Source organism: Homalodisca vitripennis, chromosome 1, assembly GCF_021130785.1.
Source record: "Homalodisca vitripennis isolate AUS2020 chromosome 1, UT_GWSS_2.1, whole genome shotgun sequence".
Classification (NCBI taxonomy): Eukaryota; Metazoa; Arthropoda; class Insecta; order Hemiptera; family Cicadellidae; genus Homalodisca; species Homalodisca vitripennis.
In genome coordinates, this window is record NC_060207.1 from 73627296 (window position 1) to 73651926 (window position 24631).

Below are 24631 nucleotides of genomic sequence, written 5' to 3' on the forward strand. Positions count from 1 at the left end.
TGATTGCCATAATATATAGCCAATTCAAACTGAAATTATACATTCTTTGGATAAGTTCTTCAACTACCCTCAACCAATAGAGTTTTAGGATGACGGCCATTTGCATGTGTACAAAATTTTGGTCTGGGATATTTTACAAAATTTAAAGCTTCTGTTACTCTTAATATTGTTTTCTATAACCCTTTCATATATTTCAAGATAGTGACTGTTCGAAAGTTTTAGAAGTATACAAGAAAATTGTATCTTTATAAAAGTTCGAGATATCAGCACATGTGAAATCCACCTTTCCTCCAAGTCAGAAGGGAAATGAGACCTCTTCAAGTAGTTTTAAAAATTGCATTATGGCTGTCGTAATAACAATTCTCTACATATTGGATTAATCTGGTAAAAAAGTACAATGCTATTTCTTAATCACCTTGTAACATACAAGATTAAAATAAGAATATAAATTAATTGTTTGTTTCAAATTGAATATTGACTATGGTTGATGAAAGATTAGAATGAATTACAATGTTTTTAACTATTCATTTGTCTAGACACTAATTTAAACAATTTTTTATAGAATACATGTCATATACTTGTATTATGTCATGATTTTGCACAAAAATGGGTAGTCGCCATCTTGAAACCTTTTATTGGTTGAGAAACAAGATTTTTATTGATCAAGAACTTATCCAAGTAATGTGTATGAACTGTCTCAGTACCAAATATAGTTTTAATTTGTTAGAACTTATGATATTTCACCACTATTTCCATAATGTAAATGTATATTATTCAATCCTGTAATTTTTTTAGTTCAACTATTTCCAATCCATTCACAATATTAAAATCTTTTAATATTACGTAATAATTGACAAGTTTTATTATACTTACACAACATTTCTTAACACGTTTTAAAGTTGACGGCCAAAGCCAATTTTAGCAACATTTTGCTCTCTCGTTTTGCCAAACTTGGAAGTTTTTATTTAAAAATGTTAAAGCTATACGTACGTTCAACCTTATAAAATCTCATACCAAATACTTGATGGATTTAGTGTAAAAATTTTTGTTATGAACATGCAAAACATGAAATAGTGCCCTGCTACTATAGAATTGGCTAATCTATAGTTTAGGAGGAGTGAGAGAGGAAGAGATGAACTTGGACTGGAGGGGGAATGGGTCAGAGGGCTGCATTATCGCATGAATGGTAGAAAACAGGAAACGATGATGCTCATGTGATTTAACGCTCAGAGTGTGCGATACTGACATATGGACAACCTTAATGTAAAGTAATTTAATCTTCATTGCACTGCTTTATGTAGTCAGATAATTAGAATGAGACATATTTCTGAACTGTTTGGAGTTGCACAAAGTAAAGTATAGAGGGCACTTAATAACAACCTTTAAACAAAAAGGACAGTCATATTTCCTGCTCCCTCACCTTCCACCAGGCTTACCATATGAACTCCAATCAGTCATGCTGGTGTAGTGTCAGCCAGCAGACAAAATAGACCCACAGTCCTCTGATGTCAATCTCCAAGGATAGACAAAAAAAATTATTAGTGATATAACTGGTCATTCTTTCTGAAATATGTATTTTATATTTACTTCTGGAATCTGGAGTCCAAGTCTGTCTGAAGAGATCCATAAAAAGTCAGTGAGTCAATCTGTACAGTGTCAAGATTTCAAAAGTCAGTGAGTCAATCTGTACAGTGTCAAGATTTCAAAAGTCAGTGAGTCAATCTGTACAGTGTCAAGATTTCAAAAGTCAGTTAGTCAATCTGTACAGTGTCAAGATTTCAAAAGTCAGTGAGTCAATCTGTACAGTGTCAAGATTTCAAAAGTCAGTGAGTCAATCTGTACAGTGTCAAGATTTCAAAAGTCAGTGAGTCAATCTGTACAGTGTCAAGATTCCAAAAGTCAGTGAGTCAATCTGTACAGTGTCAAGATTTCAAAAGTCAGTGAGTCAATCTGTACAGTGTCAAGATTTCAAAAGCTCCACTAAGCAGAAAGTGAAATAGAGCTTAACTCAATATTCATATTGAATCAACCCTTACCACCAAGCTACTTTATGTGCATTATACCTATATCTTCAGTTGCTAATAATAAATAACCTTCAGATAACCAACAAGATAATTCAGTTAGTTTGAATTGTGATATCGGTATTGAACAACAATAAGTTCGTGAACTATTCAATTCTGTACTTCCTGAATTTAAATAATTTTCAATAAACACTTTGATTAATGTATTTCATACATCTTACCACCGAATATGAAACTACATCCAGTTGAATGTAAACTGGATGAGACAAAAGTATGAAATATATTATATTATTTTCTTAGTTTGAAGTTGTCGCAGAAATTTAAGAAAAAAATAGCATTTCAAGTCTGCTTTTTCCCCAATAAGCTGTTTATTTTAAAGAAAACAAATTTTAACCTACCTTTTTTACTAGTATACAGTAATTACAGACTTAAATTTTCAGTGAATTTCCATAAATTATTATTATTCAATTCAATTCGTTTATTGCCGTTAAATAACATATGTTACAATAGGCTTTGTCACATTAGTCAATTAAATGGTAGCACAATGATACAAATAAAATAGCAGACATTTGACTTCAGTGAAAATTTGATGTAAGATAGCTTGTTGTTTGTCAATGTATCTTAAGTCCTAAATATAACAATTAACAATATATAACAATGAACAAATATAACAATTAACAAACATAACAATTAATAAAATTAACAATCAATAAATACAACAAATAATACAAAAATTACAAAATATGAGAATAAATTATGATATATAAATATTACACCTAAAATATATTATGTCATCTAATGAAACATTGTAGAATTCGTCTAAACTATAAAAAGCTTTTTTTAAAAACCATTTCTTAAGAACCAATTTAAAACTATTTACAGACAAAGACTTTACATTTAGAGGTAATTTGTTAAAAAGCTTTATGCCAATATGTATGTAATTACTTTTTGTCTTACTTAGACGTACAAATTCTTCATCAATAAGGTTTTTATTTCTGGTGTTATATACATGTTTACTGCTTCGTAAATTAAATTCTGCATAATGGTCTTTAACATACATAATTGATTGAAACATGAACACACAGGGTAACGTTAGAATACTCAGATCAATAAAATGCGGTCTACATGATTCAGTGTCCCCAATTCCCACTATACATCTAATCGCCTTCTTTTGCCATATAAAAACCTGTTGAGCCCCAGAGGAGTTTCCCCAAAGAGTTGTACCGTATAATAGGTGACAGTGAAAAAAAGAGTAGTAAGCATTTAAAATAAGTTCCCTACTGGTACATGTTTTTAGTTTCCTTAATAAGAAAAGAACTTTAGCCAATTTTTTACACAATTGATTTGTATGTTCATTCCAACTAAGCTTGCAGTCTAGATTTATTCCTAGGAGTTTAACAGATCTATTTTCAGTGTTTTTAAGCCCAAAAACAATTCTTTCAGTCTTATTTTTATTAAGTAATAATTTATTATTTTCAAGCCATATGCAAGACTTTTTAAATGTGGTTTCACTGTCTTCGAGTAATATATTAAGATCTTTTCCTGCATTTAACAATGTTGTGTCATCAGCATATAAAGCACAATTACTGGATAAGAAACTTGGGAAGTCATTAGTAAAAATAATAAAAAGAAATGGCCCAAGTACTGAGCCCTGGTGAACCCCGTTTAATACTTTTTGCATGCTTGATTGTTGTTCACCAGTTTTAACCATTTGATATCTATCCATCAAGTACGACCTTAATAGATTTATCTCATTTTGCACAATACCGTAAAATTCAAGTTTTGTCATAAGAATATCGTGAGACACAATGTCAAACGCTTTACTTAGGTCCAACAAGGTTGCATGAGTATAATTTTTTTCTTCGAATCCTTGAAATACATAGGACACTATATTTTCTATAGCATTGATGGTAGAAAGACCTTTCCTAAAACCATATTGACTTGATGATAGAAATCTATTTATTTCAAAGTACTTATTGAGTTGTTCCTTAATTATAGCTTCTACAACTTTTGACATAACTGGAACTAGTGATATTGGACGATAATTACTTTGAGAGTAAATATCTCCTTTCTTAAAAACAGGTATTGTAATGGTAATTTTCAGACACTTAGGATAGATACCCTCAAAAAACATCCAGTTTATCAAATAGGCCAGAGGACATAGCAAAACACTGTAACATTGCTTTAATACATAGTTTGATAAACCATAAAAATCTTCGGACTTTGAACTACTGAGTTTTTTAATACATCTTTCTACATCAAGTACAGTTACATCATTCCATTTAAAATTATTTACAATGTTAACATGTGTTGTTTCTAGCATTTTGTCTACATTTACAATATTGGCTGGGTTTGAATTTGGTATAATATCATTACAAATATTTACAAAGTAATCGTTAAAATTTTCAGCGGAGAAAGGAAAACTATGATTTTTGTTGCTGCTCTCCCTCCCCATTTCTGAATTTATGACCTTCCAAGCTGCCTTACACTTGTTGTCAGAAGTAGTTATAAAATTATCATTGGCTCTCAACTTTGCTATTCTAATTTCATACCTATACATTTTTTTTAATCTAGCATAAGCTCCTTTGTACACTGTGTTGGTTTTAGATTTGTCAAAATAAAGTAAAAGTAGATTTTTTATATGTTTTAATTTTGGAGTGTACCAGTTATTAAAAAAGTATTAACAAGAAAATGTTATATAGTGTCACAATTTTCAGTCACTTGAACAGAGGTAGAGTAATCCATAAACTCAAAATCGATGTTAACAAAGTTGTAGTTGCTTTTTGGTTTAAGAAAACAATACATGGAAGCTATCAATTGATCATACCTTTTTCAAGGTATGATAATGCAATAAGAAAATGTGAAGTAGTGTGACCCAAAACTATATTTTATAAATATAATGTATACTGTTTTACCAATGTTTTATTTATAAAATAGATTAATTTGGAGGGCTTAACAAAGTTATAAATTGTTTATCTCTTAATAAGCAAAAAAAGGTTGGCAAGATAACAGTGCTGGTCAAAGCACATTTATCTTTCCACATACTATTAGCACATACAAGATTGGGTTTTTGGGTGAAACCAGTATATTTCCAGTGTTACCACACCATTAGACGAATCCATGGACTAGACATTCCAAGTGAAGATTGTGTATCTTCAATAAAGGCCATGAGTCTGGCAAGAGAAAGTGTTTAATGGCAAATATATTGTTTCTTAAGATTGTAATATAAATCATTCTAATAATAATCAGAAGAAATGTTTTGTGGTGATGCGTAAGGAATGAAAGAAATTACACTTTGTCTTCAGGTGATTTAGTAAAATATCTTTCAGATTACTTATTTAACAATTAAAGCAGAAATTACAATAAACAGATTATATTTATAATTTTACACATTTTGTACAAAGATATATACAGTATTGATAGTAGAAGTATCATTTTCCATGACGTGAACTGTAGTATCGCACACCATTGATGTTGGATGCTCGAGCATGCTTTGTTAAAAGTGCATTCACATTCTGCTTTTCTGTTGTTAATTTTCTAAAATAAAAATCAGGCAAATTACAAACAAAATTAATAAAATGAGGAACACATATCAAAATAATTTTCATACCGATAAAAAATGTAAGGTGGTTTAAAATACCTGTGTTTGTTGTATTTAGATTAAGTAAACAAGTGTACTAGTAATTCATACATTAAATTAATAATAATGTTAGATATTACATTGATAATTTTGAATCAAATACATACATTACACATATCTCAGTCGCCAATACAGTTAATATACTTCTTATTTTTTAAACACAATATGAAAAAACTTTTTTTGTGCATGTGTACAATTTTAGTTGTACATAGTAGTATAAGTTGTTTTGAGGACATTTTCGCTCAAGTTTTTGTGCTTTATATATATAAAGAAAAAAAACAAAATTAAGAGCCTATCTAAAACCGCATTGATTTTATGGCTGTTTTAGTACAATGTTACAAAATCACTGAAATAGGCTTGGCATTTTTCTGCAAGGACAAGAAACTCAGAAACTTTCTATTGCACTTAGTCCTAAACCTCCTGTCCAGACTTCATGAGGAGGCATAGTGGGCTATATGTCAGTCTTGTCACCTTGGACAAACCTCAATACATAAAAAACAGCTAAAAATATATTGGATAACCTGTTTTTACCTTATTATCTAGCTTTTTATTGCCCTCTCTACTTGGTAATTGGTAAACAAAATTCAGCTTTTGTTTCCTTCAATGTTTTTAACAAACAGTTATATCAAAATAAATATTATTAAATAAATGACTCACTCTATGTAGGGATGTATTTGATCCAATGTCCATTTGTCACGGATTTCAAAAAGTACATTTATTCGTTCTTGAATATCTTCTGGTAGATCAGTTTCTGGGAAGAACCAAATAACTTGAGGCCTAGCATTGAGGTCAGTAAGAGCTATTCCATCCAGCTGCTTCAGATCTGTCTGGAGTCCTGAACACCAGACATATTTTAAAATGTAATTTTTTATTTTTATTTTTTCATCCCTTTATTATCCTATAGAATCATAAACTTCAAAGAGGTCTCTCTAAACAACTGTTCTATCTTATATGAAACCTGATAAATGAATTCAAATCATGTACAACTGTAAAATTAGGTGCTAAAGGGTTTATCACATTATTACACTTAAAATAAGATAGATCAATTGTACATGTGTCATTAGTTGATAATATAAATTTAAGGAGTATTTTTTCACTGCATCATTTTACTTGTGTACAGTATTCTGTTAATCCTGATTTAGGTTGAAGGGAATCCTCATTCTAAGAAAGTTAAATTGGTACCCTAGTGTGGCCCCTCTCCTTTCCACAAGTTTGATTAGTCACACAAATACCTAAATGGAAAATCAACTGCTCAACATAATTTATTACAATTGTATAGTACGTATCTTCTCCTATGACCAACCCACCTTCTATGTATATTTCAATCAAAACAACACACACACATATACACTACCCAAAAAGACTTCTTAATATTCCAGATTTTTTATTTTCAGAGATAAAAACAATGTATAAGGGCTTAGAAAATATAAAAATGTGAATTTTATTCCCAAACATTTCTGAGTTTAAAGACTGCTTCTCAGAATAACTTAGGTCAATAAATATGAATAAATAAATGTAAAACAAAATTTAAAACTACACACAAATAAAATTAAAAATCACAACAAACTAAATCAATAAATAATGGTCCCAACTAACCTTGATTGTATATATTATATGTAATTGTATCGCAAATACACCTTGTAACAGATTAGTTTTTATGGTGACTTTGGCAATTTTTTACAGAATGTGAAAATGGCACACAAACTATAACTGGCGTTTTAATACTTGACTTGTTTTAAGACTTTTTGTATATATTACATGCCTAAGCCTCAGAGGAACAAAAACACTTTATTTTGAGGAGAGAGAGAGACAGTTTTACTAATCAGGTGTGATTGATCAGTGAGACTATCTGTGAGGTGTACGAATGAATAAGAACACCACTTAAACAATATCAAGTGCTTTAGATTTTAATTTGAAACAAAACATTTTTCTCCTACCTTCTGGGACACTGTCTTGCCAGGCCTGAAGAAAATCTTGGAGGTTGAATCTACCGGCTGGCCTCAGAAGGACTTCAGCTAAGAATCGACAAGTTTTATCCTCTAGCAAACTGTATAATGGTTCACCTATAATTTAAACAACTGATAAGTATAAAAACAATCACTCTTAATATATCGTACAGCTTATTAATATAAGAGTAAAACTGTGAATTAACTTCCCAGTAGTTCATAAGTCACTTATACAATCCTGTTAATATCAATTTATTAATTTTGATATTTTATTGATTGAACGTAGCTGAACATAATATAAATAATATAAACAACATACTGATCATTCAACACTTTTGCATATGAACCTGTTATAAGAAATTTACATTTAAAGATTAAAGTAAGTTAGAATAGTTTTATTTAAATAATTGGTTATAGTTACATATAATTGAGTAATTTCAATTTAATACGTAATGAAAAAGTGTTTTAGATGGTATAATTTACCTTTTATTTTCCCGTACACTTACATAAATGTATAGAAAATAATATTTTGATCCAAAATTTTTGGTTTTCAATGCAAATGTTTGCTTAACAACAATGGCGTACATAGACAATCAAATGAAAGAGGGATCGGTGGGTCCTCCTGCAGAAGCATTTGTCGGCTTAAACCTCAAAAGGTGTTTTAAAACTGATCAAATAAATACATGGACACCCACTGGCAAGCTTTAGGTATTGTGTATAATAGCACAAACCACCAATTTATTATGATAGAAAAGTCAACGTATAGAAGCAAAAAGCTTAAACCCACTAAAATGTTGTACTGATAAACTCTTACATTCAAGTTTTTAGCAGATGATATTCTGAAATAAATTCCTGGAATTCAAATTTACTCTCCAACACAGTTGCCACACTTCTCTCTGAGAGCCCTTCAAGGGACTTCATTTGAGGAACACTTATTCCCAATACATTTATAAGAAATATAGTGTATAAGAATGAAATAAATAACTTAGTAAGCTGAATGAAGATTTTTGGAGCAATTGGAAAAATTGTATTAGTTAGATTAAATTATTAGGCCTTTGCTTGCAGAGGCTAATAGCTTTTACACAGAGACGTGTACAAGAATTCTTTCATTTAAATAGGGGGTACAATGTGAAATAAACAAAACCAACTGGGCTAAACGTGAGTTTAAAATGGTATGTTTTTAGTAATTATGAACACAATTTACAACTACTATTTTGTAGACTGTACCGGTGATATGGGAGAGTACAGAAAAGCTAAGGAAATGCACTTTTGTATGTGAAGGTCTCAGCAGTTTTGTAATTTGCATAAGGCTAATGCATAGATTATTTAAGTTTGTATAAAAAAGTAATCAATTGTAATTCAATAATTTTTTTATAGAATATCAGTCATCAATAAAAATAAATATCTGTTTACCACTCTTAGCAGAATCTGTGTAATGAAAACAACAAACTGACTATTGCATAATATGGAGGTAATTTTAGAGCATAATATTCTATTTTTAATTCAAGCTAAGAGAATAACTAAAACTAAATATGAAAGTTGAATCACCTTCATCATCACGGTCTCCCGACATTTCACAGTACTGATGAAACACGTGTTCTAGGATATACATTGGCATCAGATCTTGCAAGTTATCTATGGTCTCTCTGTAAGGGATACTTGAGACGTTCCAAGAGTTTGAATCAATCAAGTTCAAGAAATATGAGAGTACTCTGAAGTGGTAATCAAACTCCAGCAATCTCCACTTACCTGTAAACAATGAAAATATATTTCAGTAAAATACTTGCCAAATCAACTTTAATACAATATCTTACCATTTAATTACTGTGCTTGGTGCTCAGTTTTAGAATATTTTACAAAACGCCAAATACTACAATGGCAATTTTGTTAAGACAAGTCGCAATGCTTTTATGCTAAGTTAAAAAATCCTTAATCCTAGTATTGGCAAACAACGCTTATTCATGGATTACAAACTGGATTATCACTGGAAATTGAGAACATTAGTGAATTCTCTGCACCAATAACTATACCATTACTATTTTCTATAATGTTATTAAAGCAGCAAATGATAAGTTAACCTCCATTTCACCTTTGCTTCCTGCCTCGCACTGCCACAGACTTTGAAGGTCCACACAAGCCAAGATCCACTTACCACACTTTGAATCAACTACAATAAAATGCCCTTATTGTATACTGATATTTAAGAGTTACAATTCATGTTACAATTTCCAAACTTAACCTGGTTAGGTTAGGTTAGATGTTATTAGCTTTCTTTCATATATTCCTAAAATCCTTTCACTTTCAAAACCTACTTTAAAATTTGCTGTTTATTGCCATTGTGTGTTTTTTTTTAATTGGCAAGAAATGTTGGATATAGGAAGTGGTGCTCCCTGTTATCAAACAATTTCTTTAAACTTATGTGAAAGTAGGTTTTTTTGAATAAGCATTATTTTATTGCAACATATTATTCTTCATTCACTCCTTATGATATAAACTAATACAAGAGAAAAGTGAAGGACATAATTAATTAAAGTCTTACTATCCAATCCAACATTGTATTCAATTTGTTCAGTTGACCACCAAATCAATTTGTTCTTCCTTGGAACAAGAGGAACCTATGAACCAAGTTTAAAATTTCAAGGACTATATTGCATGGATGTACAGGCAGTGATTGCTACTTCTCGAACTGATATTAAATACCATAATTTATTGGCCATCAAGTGCTCCTAGAGCAACGTAGAACTGTACGATTCTCTGTAATAGATGTCAAGACAGTAGCTTACCATCAATGCAACAAGCCCCTAGATCCTCCAGGCCCCCAGTCAACTCTTGCTCACTGGCCTGCACCTCCCTGAGCAGGTCCACAGTTGTGTACAACCTCACTCCAGACTCTAACAGGTCAGCCTCCAGTTCTGAGCCTCTGTAACTACTCGGCTCCAACAAGCTCTTCAACCTCCTGAGGCGAGGTTTGATAAGTCGAAGTTCCAGGTAGGTGTGAAAAACACCAACTATCTGTGAACAAAGTACGATTTCCACTATTTGTTGGTCAATTCTCTTATTATATTAACCCTTTGACTAGTAATCCTGCAACGAATTGGAGAGCACACTACGTGCCACCTGTAGTAATCCCGAGAGGCATGTGGAAAGTGCTATTGTGATAAACAGTTTTCACAATAATGTTTTGTGACGAATAATCTCTCGTCTTGCGTATGCGATCTAGTAGAATGGATAAGAAACACTTTCAAACAGTGCATGAGCTGTGGACTTGAAATTTTGCATGACACTTATTAAAGTATAGTGTAAAGTATGACACTTTTCACCTATTGTATTAACTACGTTGAAAAGATATAGTTCACATGAGGTAGACGTCCCTCCATAGGATTAAGCTGAGCATTAGAGAAGTTTACTGCCCTAAGATATTTCAAGAACGAATTGACCTATAAACATAAAGTTTTGTCATGTTATTTTATTTCCATGTTAATAATTTATAGTTCAATGACGATCGACATCCCCCAAGAATTGGCTGAGCGTTAGTGAAACGACAATAGTAGACAAGGACAGAGTATTTTTAATTCATTCATAAAAAAATACTGGTTTATGATCAAATCAATGTTAGATGTTCCTTGCTCAATATTTGGTATCGAAATTAATAAACAAGACAGAGGAAAATGTAATTCACTTGACTAAACATTCACTTTATGAATATTTACATTATTAAGAACTTACAGAGTGGATGTTTAAAAATACTTTTTACTAGGAGAATAGAGAACCCAGTTGACTTAAGTGAAAGTGGAATATCAATAAACGTATTGACACCAAGAGAAATGTACATTTGCTTCTGTTCAGTTTTGATCATTTTGCAGTGCTCAATATTTGTTTAACACTCACTAAGTGCTATTCTTATCTTTTAAAATAATTTGAACAGACAAATAGCCACAAATTTTGAACTGTTATTTATTACATTATTATTTATTACATTCCTGTTATTCATTGTATTGCTTGCTGAAGTTCCTATTGTTTGTTAATTATACCTATTTTATACATGTTTTGTACACTGCTTTTCAAACTTATGTTTAGTATTGTCATAATTTATATTTTGTTATTTGTTACTATTGTTATTCTTGTTTTGTATTGTTGTTATTTAATTAACCTTGAAAGAGCACACTGGTGTCCACAGGACCCCACATAACTTTCTCATATAACTTTTTTATATTTCATATATATAATTTTTCATTTTATATATGTTTTTCACTAGAATTTTTGGTACCCATGTAATTTTATTTTGGCATCACTAGACTTCAAGCCCCACTACTGGCCACTTTAGTTGCCAATAGTTGAGTAATAAACAACTTAATTTGTCTTGGAGTCCAATGGACTTCTGTGTGCTGTGTAAGGTTGGGTTTTTCCTCATTGTCTATATATTATATTGGCTGTAATTTCATTTTTGAGGTTATTTGTGAAATAATTTAAATAATTTTCCTTATTGACCAAAGGCAATTTTTAATCAATAAACAATCAAAAACAACAATATTATAAAATCAGTGTTTTGAATTATATAGCATATATTTTGATGGTCAAATTTTGCCTATGTTTACGATTCTGTGTCAGATAGGTCATAATTGTAATGGAATAAACAAATTCTTACATTGTTTCTACGTACAATATAGTGTTAGCTACTATAAAGTTTTGCATAAAAAAATGTTTTAACTCATCCACATGGCTTTTCAGAGTTTACATTTTTTTTTTCATTAAAATTACAGCAATTTGCTAAAGCGAATTTATAATTGTTGTATTTATTGGTTTTAACCCCCCCCCTCCTGGATCCTGTCCAGTTTGCCCAGATTATATCCTGGTTGAATTAAACCCTATAATCAGCTTATTCAACTGATAAAGTTTACTAACTTTGATTAAGTACTCTTCAGTACGGTACATAGCCTAATCCACTTCTTGGCATGTTAAAACATTTAAATTCAATACTTTAGATTATGTAACTGCCAGAAAAAGTCTGAGACCAATAATTCTTTCATTTTAAACTGCTCTAAGCAATTCATAATCACTGACCAGTCTTTTCTCCCAAGCTCTGTACCTGGCAAACCAGAGGTCTTAGCTGAAATCCAACTTAAGAATTGTTAGATTGTGCTGACATTTCATTAACAACAGATTGCAGCCAAATGAGAGTTTACATCTCAAATCTGAGGACAGAATAAAAATTTCCTACAAAAAGGCCCTAATACTTTTTGTTGAATCTCTAATGATTTAGTTACAAAATGTCCACAATGTCAAAACATTGGTTAAATCAAGAAAATTAAACAAACTACGGTCTACTTTTAAATCCCTGGAAAGCCTAATCTCCAGACTTAACCTATCACCAAATTCTTCTTATACCCGAATTTTCAAACACCTGAACAGGGGACTGGGGGTGTAGCTCCCAGCAAGCCAAAGGTGAGTCTGGTATATTCATGTTGACTGACGGTTGATTCTTTGATACCTGAATACTGAATAGCTATCAATCCATGAGCTTTCCAAGGATTATATCACAAATTTTCATAAGACCATACTTATTCAAAAAATAAATTAATCTAAAAATATGGTTTGAACTAATAAAAAAATAATGGAGAGAAAGAACAAAAAAATTTACAAAAATAGAATCTGATTAAGACTGCCCATAAAGACAAAGACATGGATAAATTTGAGTGAGTATGAGTGTGATGCTTATCAAGCTAACTGAACTAGCAGTTAGCCGCAGCTTTGCATGTGTATGAGCACTTCTGGTTGAGTGAATTATGTTTCCAAAACCAAAGTAGGTTTGCCTTTTTACTACAATCAAGAAAACATATCAAATAGTGTATATTTATGGCCATTGTAATTAACTCCAGTCTTAGTAATTTGTTTTGTTCCATAGTTGATTTTACCTTATTCCCAATTAAGGTATCCTTATACACACGTATATATAAATAAATATACAGATCTGAGAAGCATACTTTTGTAAAAAGACAACTACAAGGGGTTTTATGACAGTCTTTAAATTTATAGTAAAAGTTAGATAGTAACATTGTCTTTTATATCTGAATTAGAGTACTGACCCACTGCATACTTAATACTTGCTAAAATGTGCAGTAAAAAGTACATATTTTTAAAAATTGTTAATTCTCTTATCTGGATATTTGCTCCACAGGGGTTGCGGAAAAGTTTAAATAAGAATTGTTGTTGCTATTGAAGCTCACTCTAAGATTTCACGTTATAAATGTAAATAAATTAATAATAGTGATTAAATTAATTAAACATATGGTTGCAACGTCATAAAAGAATGTTTACACAGAACAGTTGATTTCATAATAGGCTCTTTCAATTAATAATATCTGTTTGATGTTATACAACCATGCAAGATGCGATTTTTCGCAACTTTATAGACCAGTGGGATGTAGCTCGGAAGGAGTTTTGAAATAAGAATAAGCCTACATGTCAAATAGGCCAGGGATCCTAAGAACGTCTATGTACAATATCAGTACAATTAGTTGAATAGTTTACATATGAAAGCATAAAAAACAAACTCACTCTTGCATTTATAGTATAGGATTAGGATGTTACTTAAAATGGTACTTTATAAAACATCCAGTGATAAGAGACACTACAAGTTAAAAATTGGAGTTCAGTTCACACACAAAATCTTAATTAAGCAGATAAATGTTCAGAAGATTGCTTTTGTTCAGTTTGAACATGCCAGATGCCTTGGATTTCAGCCTACAACTGAGAACTAGACATTTAATTCAGGTTTGAGTAACTCAATCCAATAAGAAAAGAATTCAAATTTAATAACCATTTACAAATTAAATATGAACTTTTGCACTTGAAGAGATTTAAACAATGACCCTACTTAAGCTGACCCACTACCTGTAGTGACTGATTTAGTAAAATGTTCATAAACCACATCTACATTGCAAAGTAACACATATGAGAATAATGATTTATTCCTTCATATGAATATAAGTACATACATTACATCAGTAAATTCCTTGGAATAACCTAATCCCATATCCATTTTCGTGATTAGGTATACTAATCAATTACTTGATGTTTTAGATTTTTACACAAAGAAAAGATCAGTTCTGAAAACCTGGCATTTCATGTGATATTTAAGGATAGAAGAATACATTTCGAATTGCCTGAAAAAAGTAAAGCACATAACTGGTTACTAATACTAATATTATGATCAGGGATATACACTATCCAGATATTTATGAATCAAGGTAAATACAAAATATTCATAAATACCTGGGTATTTTTAAATTTTAATTAAAAATCTGATTTCAGAGTAAGTTTCAGTCCCTTAAATGCCAATATCTGTTGATTTGGACCACCCACTTAATCTTATTTGTTATAGTACGTAAACACTTGAGTATCAATATAATCTCTAACTATGATTAAAACATGGATACTAGTGTCAAAACTGGAGAAAACTGGAAATTTAAGTGGGGTATTACTGACGACCAGACGTGTGATTGTGGCGCAAACTCTCAGACAATGGAGCACATTGTAAACGACTGCCCTCTGCGATTGTTTTCTGGTGGTCTGGCTGGTCTAAATGGTTTAAAGGATGGGTCTCAAAACTGGCTCAGTAATTTGGATTTAGCTTTGTGACAGGAGATCTTAATATTATTTTTTATTTATGACTCAATGAACTTTGTTCTTACGTACTTTTTAATAATTGTAATTTTTAATTTATTTATTTATGGATAGCTGCCTTTGTCCCCCATACGATAATATATACTGGAGAAAACTTTATTTTTATTGAAAACAAAACATAAATTTAATGTTGATGTTACCTTCCTTTCTTCTAATTGCCTGACATCTTCATCATCACCTTTACAATCTTCTGCTAGTTTCAGTTCCGGTAAAAGAAGCAGAGAGTTGGAAGTTTCAGCTTCTTTGACTTCAAAAGTTTTATCTTCAGTACACAATACAGCTTTGTCATCCCGAGCTCCTCGAAAAACAACCCTAAAAGTAGTGGCAAAATTTCAACATTAAAATTTGTATAATTTTTTTTGGAGCTGAAATTCATGAGACATTTAATTTATTCTCTCTTAACACTAAATTTTACAGATGAATAAAATTCAATAATACTTTGTTGCTGTATTTCTCACCACAGTAAAGTGTAAAAAAGACTGGATATATTAGTATAAAAGTGCCATAAACAAGTTCATCCTTTTTTATTACCAAATACAGCTGTTGCCATTAACATAAGAACATAAGGGAGAAAGATGCCAAAAAATTAGGAATTTTTGCAATAGCCTATAATCTTGTAAGCCAGAGAACAGTCGAATATATGTTAAAAATAATAATTGGTTATTGTGTCTGTCTGTTAATGCAGTTCTTGTATTGGAAGGTTTATGCCATGAAAGTGGCAAAATATCCAGATTACCAATAATTGAAACCAGCTCTGTCTCATAAGTATAAAACTGACACCAATAATATGTCTCAAAATGCAGAATCAGTTAGTGTGGAATTTGCTCATTTTTATCTTAAAAGTTATAAGTGAGTATGGCCTTAACATAACATGTCAGCTGATTATAATATTTACAATATTAATATGCTCTGAAATGGCCAATTAAACTTCAGTAAGTAACATAAATTTATCACCAGAGTTGCGGAGTTGCGCAGGGTTAAACAATTTGTCCACCTCACCCACTTATGTGAGTTCAGTGAATTAAACGAGATTCTCTGGTATTATCAGCACCCAGTATGTCATTATTGTCCTATTTCACCAATACTCCACTTCCCTTAATTTCCATTTACATTTCTGGAAATTCAAATTAAATTAATTTCGTACCTTATCTGACAATGAAAATTCAGGTGATTTGTAATAAATGTACATTACAACATTTCATGTGTGAGAACTGTTACTACTGAATTACACAGGCATGAATTATTTCAATTTAAAACTTTAATAGAGTTTTACATTTTATTATTTTCTACTATTTGATATGTAGTAGTTTAAAAACACCAGCTTGAAATATCAAACCTTTGTAAATTTCGGTTCACATTATTAATTATAACCTTACCTTAATATTATACTTACTTCTGCCCTTCTTTTAATGCACTGATGACTAAGGGGTTAATCTCGAGAAGTTTGTAATCTTCCTCAGTTCTGTTTGTAAAATAAATGGCTTGTGTTATTGGTTTTATATCTTTTTCTTCTAATTTTGCATGTTTTATCATAACTTTGACATCTTCTGGGGTTCTCACATAACTTGAAAACAAAACAAAAAACATAATAGATTAGATTGTAATTTTAGAAGTTTCTGTAGATTAATACTATAGAACAGTGCTTCCCAAGGTGTACACCGCAGTGCACCTTGAAATCCTGTAAGGGGTGCCGTGATTGAGCGACAGTAATTAAGAAATTATCATATTGTGTAAAAAATAGATATATATATATATATTTATTTATTTATTTATTTATTACTGCCTTTACGCTAGACTAGATTTAAGTCAAATCAAATTATTTATCATTAGGATACTTACAGTTTCATAAATTACTTAAAATTACTTTTATATTAAAACAATTAAGCATAAACAAAAGAGATTGCTAAGTCATCACATGATTAGCATTTCAGTGAGACACTCGCAGAAACACTCAACACTATTTCTTGCTACGTGGATTCAAGCTCGTTCGAGCGAAAGTGATCATTGTGATTTGGACCCATTGCATGATCCATAGAGAAGTATTAGCCCCAGAACACCTCATTAAACAACTGCACTATATACCTTACATTGTTTTCTGTATAATCAACTACATTAAATACACTCCTAAAAATACGATTTTTCACAAATGTACAAGGACTTAGGATCTAACCACTCGTGTTTTATTCTACAGTATGTCTTTTTGGTTGTCTCTTAGTAACCCTTTTCTAGTGTGTTTGAACTGAGACATGAAATATATGCTTACCAGAAGGATAAAAACAATGTCATTGCCAATACGGTTATTGATAAGAACTTTCTATCTAAGATAGCCTTCTTACTGAATTGTTTGAAAAATTGAACAGTTTGAACATTTCAGTTACTAAGTAATTAATTGCAAGAAAAGAACACAAATATGTTAAAACCTGTTTGACAAGATACAAAGTTTTAAAAAGAAACTTGATTTGCAGGTTATCATGGCTAAAGGTGAATACTAGATTTTCTGCATTGAAACAGTTTAATGGAGAAAGATCTTTCCAAACTGAAAATCTCCCTACCAATGGTGTCGACTCTATTATGTGGGTATCAAATCCATTTAGCAAAGAAATTCATCTAAACGTTAAAGAGAGTGAGTAACTGGTTGAATTCCAAACAGATACTCCAATAATGACTGGATTCAAAACAAATTATTTGCTAAAGTTTTGGTGTAATATCAAAATAAGTGAAGCCGCAAATTGCCAGGAAATTGTTGCTTGTGTTGATACCCTTTGCAACATCCTGCCCTTGTAAGGCAGGCTTCTAATCTGTGGCAGTCATCAAATCAAAATACAGACTAAAATTGCAAAAGAAGTGCGTGTTGCAGTTTTGAACATGAGTTCAGATTTTTATTTATTAATTAAAGAAAAAATCTCATCTCTTGCATAGACTTTTAGCAAATACTGTATGTCCAATTGGCCTGTGTGAAAATTTAAACGAATATTACAAACTATGATTAATTTGAGTAGATATAATCTGACTAGTTAAACTGTCATTTTTATGAAGCAATCAGTGAATTACTAAAACCAAATTTAAAATGTTAACTCTTGTACTTTACTTATTTCCCTCTATATATTTATTTGTACTACTATACACCTAACAATAATATAATAATTAATTGTGTTCTTCTTTAAATCAGTAAAGTACAGTAAAGTACACTTTAAATCAATTAGTGAATAGTACATCGTTTTACACAATTTATTAAAAACACGGTTTCTACTTCATATTTTGATAATGGTAATTTACAATAGGCATATAGTCAAATATTTTACCAATATGAATGAATTATTATGAGAATTATAAAGTCACAATACTTTATTGAGAGAGAGAGCTTTATTTCAAAATCACAAAGACCTGAAATGGCGTTACAAATTAATACAATTAATTACAACAATTTTCTTACTTCACAATCAATTTCGGTTTTGAATCCATGATTAGTGATGAAAGTGTTGCCAGTTCAAAAACTCATTCACACTGTAGAAAGGGTTTTCAAGAAGCCACCTGGTGAGATGAAGCTTTAGCGTTCTGGGGTTCTCACTCTTGATGACTTGAGGCAGGATGTTGTAGAATTTTGCCCCTGCATATGATGGTTTTTTTTTTCAAAAAGTGTCCGATGATGAGCAGGAAGGCTAAAGTTTTGGGCATTTCTGGTATTATACCCATGCAGGTCTTGATGTCGAGTCTGCTGATTTGAGGTCGCCAGGACGATGACTTCGTAGATGTAGAAACCCACAACTGTCATCAACTTCAGCTCCTTGAAATGTCCTCTGCAGCTGTCTCTCCATCCCAGCCCAGATAACAGCCTCACTGCTTTCTTCTGAAGAACAAGCACACGTTCTAAGTTGTGTTGGGAAGACGCACCCCACGCCATTATACCATACCTCATATTGCTCTCAAAAAGGGCATGGTAGGCAGTTAAAACTGCTTCAGGCGTGCTAACTGCTTGCGTTCTTCTGAGGGCGAATAGGGCACTGCTGAGTTTCCTGCAGAGAGAATCTATGTGGTCCTGCCAGTTCAGCGAGTCATCAATGATTACTCCAAGATGTTTTGTCGCTCTTACCGCCTGGAAGTCAGGCAAAGCTGAGACTTCTTGTTTCTTGCTTCCAAAGATGATTTGGGTAGTCTTTGATTCATTGAAGACTAAGTCATTGCTCTGGCAGTATTGTTATTCTTCATTGACTCTATTATGATGAGCTGAGGGGGTGGGGCGCTGCGAAAAGTAATACAAACATGAAGGGAGCCTTGAGCCCAAAAAGTTTAGGAAACACTGCTCTAGCAATTACTGGTAAGTAATGTATGACAAAATAACTAACAATAATATTGAATGGAATAGTATATGATACAGAATTGACTAAAATACTATAACATAACCTGATTACAATTAGTTTTGATAAAATACTATGTACAATAATTTCCTGTCAAAAATCTGTTGATCCTAATGATTTTTAATTTTAATTAAATTATAAGAAATATCTGCTCACAAGGTATACACACTAGTTAGTTTTTGATAATTTGATCCCTGAAAAAACAATCTAATCAATCAGTCCTTAGCTAATTTTTGTAAGGAATACTTTTATGAGCCACATGGAAATATACCTGTTTAAGTAATCCAATGTAATTAATGATACAATATTTATTAAAATCAGAACCATCCTCATCCCTTTCCTCCATAATTTATTCTTTCGCAAAGTTTAGTCTATGTAGTATACTTCAATATATACTGTTAAATTCAAATACTTTGTTAATTTCATGTTAATTCCTCAAAATACTGGAATATACATACTTAAATAACAATTTTGTATGAAAAAGATTGAAAAGAAAAATATATAAATTATTACTTCATTGTTACATTCGTGTTTTAATTATTTTGTTGTGTATTTTAAATATAAATTACTTTGTTACTATCAATTGAGATACTTATTTCATTTAAGTATTTCAAAAGAAATCTTTCAGGGCATGTTCCTGACAGAATCTGACTAATCTTTTAGTAAGTTAAGGAATCCTCAGATAAATTTACAGCATAGTCAGTAGGCATTGGCTGTCTTCTGTCACTTCTTTTCTGAATACTGTATCAGTTTGTCCTAACCCTAATTCAGGAGCCATAAATCCCAGGTGGCAGCTACATACTGGGGTTAAGTATTGTCAGATCTTTAAAACTACTCTCATGATATCTGTTACTAATGATAGGGTTCCTTTCCTAGGATTACAGAGTGGTTCTCATACAACAACCGATGCAATGTTAGACTCTATGACTATATGATACAACTTCTTGAATGTTATGGCCTCATCCCAACAGTAGGGAGTAATGTCCATGGAGTTTTTGTACCTTTTCATGAGAATTATCTACCTCAAATTAATCTGATGGATGCTGCTACAGAATTTAAAGACTATTTTGCAAGTATATCTCATATTATCTCTCATCTAACAATAAATTTAAGTGGTGATTTATTTGATTAAATTTACAAATTTCTTTCTGCAACTGTCGGGACCAAGCACACCCGTTTCTGTTTCATTTTTCTGATCAATCACAATGACAGATTAAAAATGACGTACTTTGAGATGAAGTACAGATTGATCAGTACAAGTTTTGAACTAAATTGATTTAGAATTTTTTTAGTTTTATTTCCTACGTTCACGATATTGCATTCAGACACATAAATAAATCTAAATTGATATTTTAGAATTCCCTGCTAAAAATAATCATATTTGGAAGAAAATGTACAAAACCCATATGCTTCTGCCACATGCACATTAGGATTTCTATAAACCTACATACTCTCTTGGCACATTCTAGCCAGTTCACATCACTCAATAATAAACAAATATGTCTGATTTAAAGGTGCTTCAATTTAGTTGTCAACTAAAGAGTAGTGTAAATGATGGGTAAACTTTAATAAGCAGCCTACACTCGTTATTCGGTTGTTTTAAATAATTGTTCAATGTTTTTATCCGAAGGCATAATTCAATATTACAATTTTTTAAACTTAGCATATGATTTCACCTTATTACTTAAAACAGTTTTAAAGTAAACAATAAATAGCAAGAATTAACTAATATTTTGAGACTGAAAATGGCAATGAATGTGAGGAAAATATGTGAGATATTTCTCACAAGTGACGAGATTAATTTAAGTGGCTTCAACATGTACGTTTGGCTCCTGGCAACCCATGAGGAGAATTCTTTCCTCCATTTCACAAAAGCTGTTACTCATTGCTATCAAGCTGGGCAAGTTATAAACATTGTAAGGTTTCTTTGATCTGTAAGTCTAGGCCTTAGATGGTTTTGTTGTTTAGTAATGTTAGTGTTAAATGTGTTTTTTAAAATTGTAATAAAGAAGATTCTTCTTGTCACAGTAATTTATTATAACTCTTATTGTGTACGATTTTTTCATATTGAAGTTGGATAGTATATCAAACAATTCGACAAAAACAACTGAATAACGAGTGTAGGCCGCTTATTAAAGTCTCCCCGTAAATGATTTTGAATACACTACATAAGCCTATATCACAAAAACAGTTTATGCATAAGCTAACCCTTTAAGTGCTGAGTTTTCAATTGGTGCTGTTGTGGGCTACTGCTGGGTTTATTTGCAGCACACAGAGCTGTTCCACAGTCAGCACAAATGTATGTGTTTCTTACCCACTATGATTAACTTCAGCAATATCTTCATTTACCAAACTTCAATAAGAATCTCCTGAGTCACCACGTCAGGTATTGATTGATAAATCGTCAGTATCCCGATCACTGTCATTCTTAGAAAAGTTGCACTGCTGAATGACTAGCCCTAGGCCTAACACAAAACAACGCATCCAGACAAATCTAAATTGATAGAATGTCCTTATCATTATTACATATAATTCCTACCACACAAAATAAACCACAATCAAAATATAAAATAATAAAAAACTTGCAGCAATAACTGCAAAATCAAAATAATAACATTGTTTCTAAGTCTTAAGTAAAATTTCAGGATGTGCTTTTGTGAGTTTCTTAGTTGACTGTCGTCAGAGTGTAATAGCAATTAAACAACACTACTGTGGATTTGTAGTAGTTACAATAAATAATATTAGAGGACAATACAAATTATCTTAAATCTGTCAGGTATCGTTTTGAACATATGGACTACCTATAGTAGTTGTTGAACTCAAAAGTGGCATCACTCTGTTAACACTGGTGTGGTAGTAAAGGGTTTCATTTCACCTGGTATTTTTAAACTTATGTCTCTATCTTGAAATAAAATAAAAATAATTAGCCTAGGCATCTATGAATGATGTACTAGGTCTACACAAATGTTTTACCTTCTGTTATGTGGTTCTACTTCCATGATAAAAATATTAACAATCAAACTTTTACTTCTTTTAAATCCAAAGATACACTAGAATATATGTATTATTAAAAATAGTTCAAACCTAAACAGTACATTATTACACTTTACTTTTGTATGTAAATAACTTTGAAAGTTGTACAATTCTTCTGAATTCTAACCTCTAATAAACAATCAAAATATAACAAACTCGGTTCTCAACAAACAGATTTTGACAATTTTAAATGTTATGTTCTCGTTATTATTTAAAAAAGAACAATATTAATAGTATATACTACTTCATATAGAAAAACAAAGTCTACTAATAGTCTAGGCTTTGGCAAAACAACTACTAGGCTAGGCTTTTCAATAAATATCTGACTGAATATTTATACTGTATTCTCAAATTCTCAGTACAGTAATTTGTTCCCGCCAGCATAACACAAGTAAACTGTACGCTTGTAGGTGCCCGGTGCAATCGGTAAAATAAACGTTACACCGCCACTATTTTTTCTCTCTTTTAAGCCTCAGCTTTAGCTATGCCGGCTTCGATGTTCACTGGTCATTATTCTTTACTATATATTTATGATGTATATGCATGATTGACCCTCCCGGGATTTGAACGCGTGATCTCTCAGTTAGATACCCGAGGCTATAACCATAAGTCTACGGAGGAGGACCACGATTACTATTATTTTGACAAATTATTACTAAATTTCACCGTTGACTTTAAAATGGAACAGACCTTGTTGCATCTAATCACAATCTACATATGTGGTAGAGTATTTATTTTTCGGTATAACTAATTTTGTTCAGTGACGTGTATCACTATCATAATAATATTCATTTTAATCTTATGATAATGATCTTATTGTATTGATTAAATATTATGGTCAGGATTCTTTTGACATAACTTGTTTAATACTTTACGGTAATATACTTATAATAATTTTTACATTGTTGTTGTAAGATATAACACAACTGCAAGGTTTCAGATCATGCCAAATTTTTATTTATTGTTTCTTTTCCTCAATATTATGCCCGATAATGAAGAACAAACTATCATTTTAATAAAAGCAAAAAATCTAAAGGCGTTGATAAAATGTCAGCTTGATTACTATAAAATGTTATATTTGTTAGTTAAATTGTATTTTCTGCTTAATGAACCGATTTCGAGTGGAAAGGTTAAACCGGTTGGGAAGATCGCGTTCTACTTAGGTAGAGCCACTCAGACAAAAGCGGACAATTTGCTCCGGGCCACAAAGTTAAGGAAGGCCCGGATGTAAAGAAAACTAAGTTTGAAAATATTTTAATTTTATATTTGAAATTGTCAACAAAGACATTGAACAATAAAATAGTACATTAAAATATAAGTTTTGTGTGGTATATACGGTTATTTTCCTCGGTGAACATTGGCCAGATATCAAACATTGGCGTTCGTCTGTAAAAAGACATTGAAATGATTGAAGCGGAGAAGCAGTAGCTCTTTTTTGCATCAGATGTACACTTTTTTAATGTGATGACAAAATAGAAACAATAAAATCACAGTTATCTCATGAGAATAGTTCTGACAAATGGAAATATTAAAAACCATAAGTGTAATATTTATTACTTTTAAAATTTACATCCCACGGAATAATCTTTACGTTTCACTGAAAGATAAAGGAAGCATGGATTATAAAATTGCAAGAAAGCATAAGAGAGAACGGGGAGAAATGCCAATAATATGTAAAAGCTGTAGTCGATATTATAATTTTTTTGTCGCAGTAATATTGACCTTGATTCCCCTGAGTGCAAACTGGTATAGTGTGAAATGTACAGACTCATAGTCAAGAGCTGTCAAATACTTATCTACTACTCAGTTCAGAACACATTCTACTATCAACTATCTTAACAATGTATGACCTTTTTGTAACCTTCTTTTTACGAACGTACAATATTGATATCGGTCAGCATAATATAAAACATATCAACAAAAATAAAGGATCAGGTAAATAATTTCAGGCCC

At 31.4% G+C, this 24631-nt stretch overlaps 1 protein-coding gene across 2 annotated transcripts; it reads right to left on the reverse strand.

The window, feature by feature from the left end:
- Positions 1-5378: 5378 nt before the first annotated feature.
- On the reverse strand, positions 5379-23013 carry LOC124364626 (sister chromatid cohesion protein DCC1). Of its 2 annotated transcripts, none has more exons than XM_046820244.1 (8): positions 22619-23013; positions 16684-16854; positions 15431-15602; positions 10391-10619; positions 9156-9356; positions 7599-7724; positions 6319-6496; positions 5379-5558 (listed from the first exon to the last, which is right to left on the reverse strand). In XM_046820244.1, the coding sequence occupies exons 1-8, from the start codon at positions 22642-22644 to the stop codon at positions 5453-5455; spliced, it is 1209 nt and encodes a 402-aa protein (XP_046676200.1). In that variant the 5' UTR covers positions 22645-23013; the 3' UTR covers positions 5379-5452. The 2 variants fall into 2 exon arrangements, with proteins under 2 accessions (XP_046676200.1, XP_046676209.1); XM_046820253.1 differs by lacking the exon at positions 22619-23013 and adding an exon at positions 21854-22098.
- Between the last annotated feature and the right edge of the window lie 1618 nt (positions 23014-24631).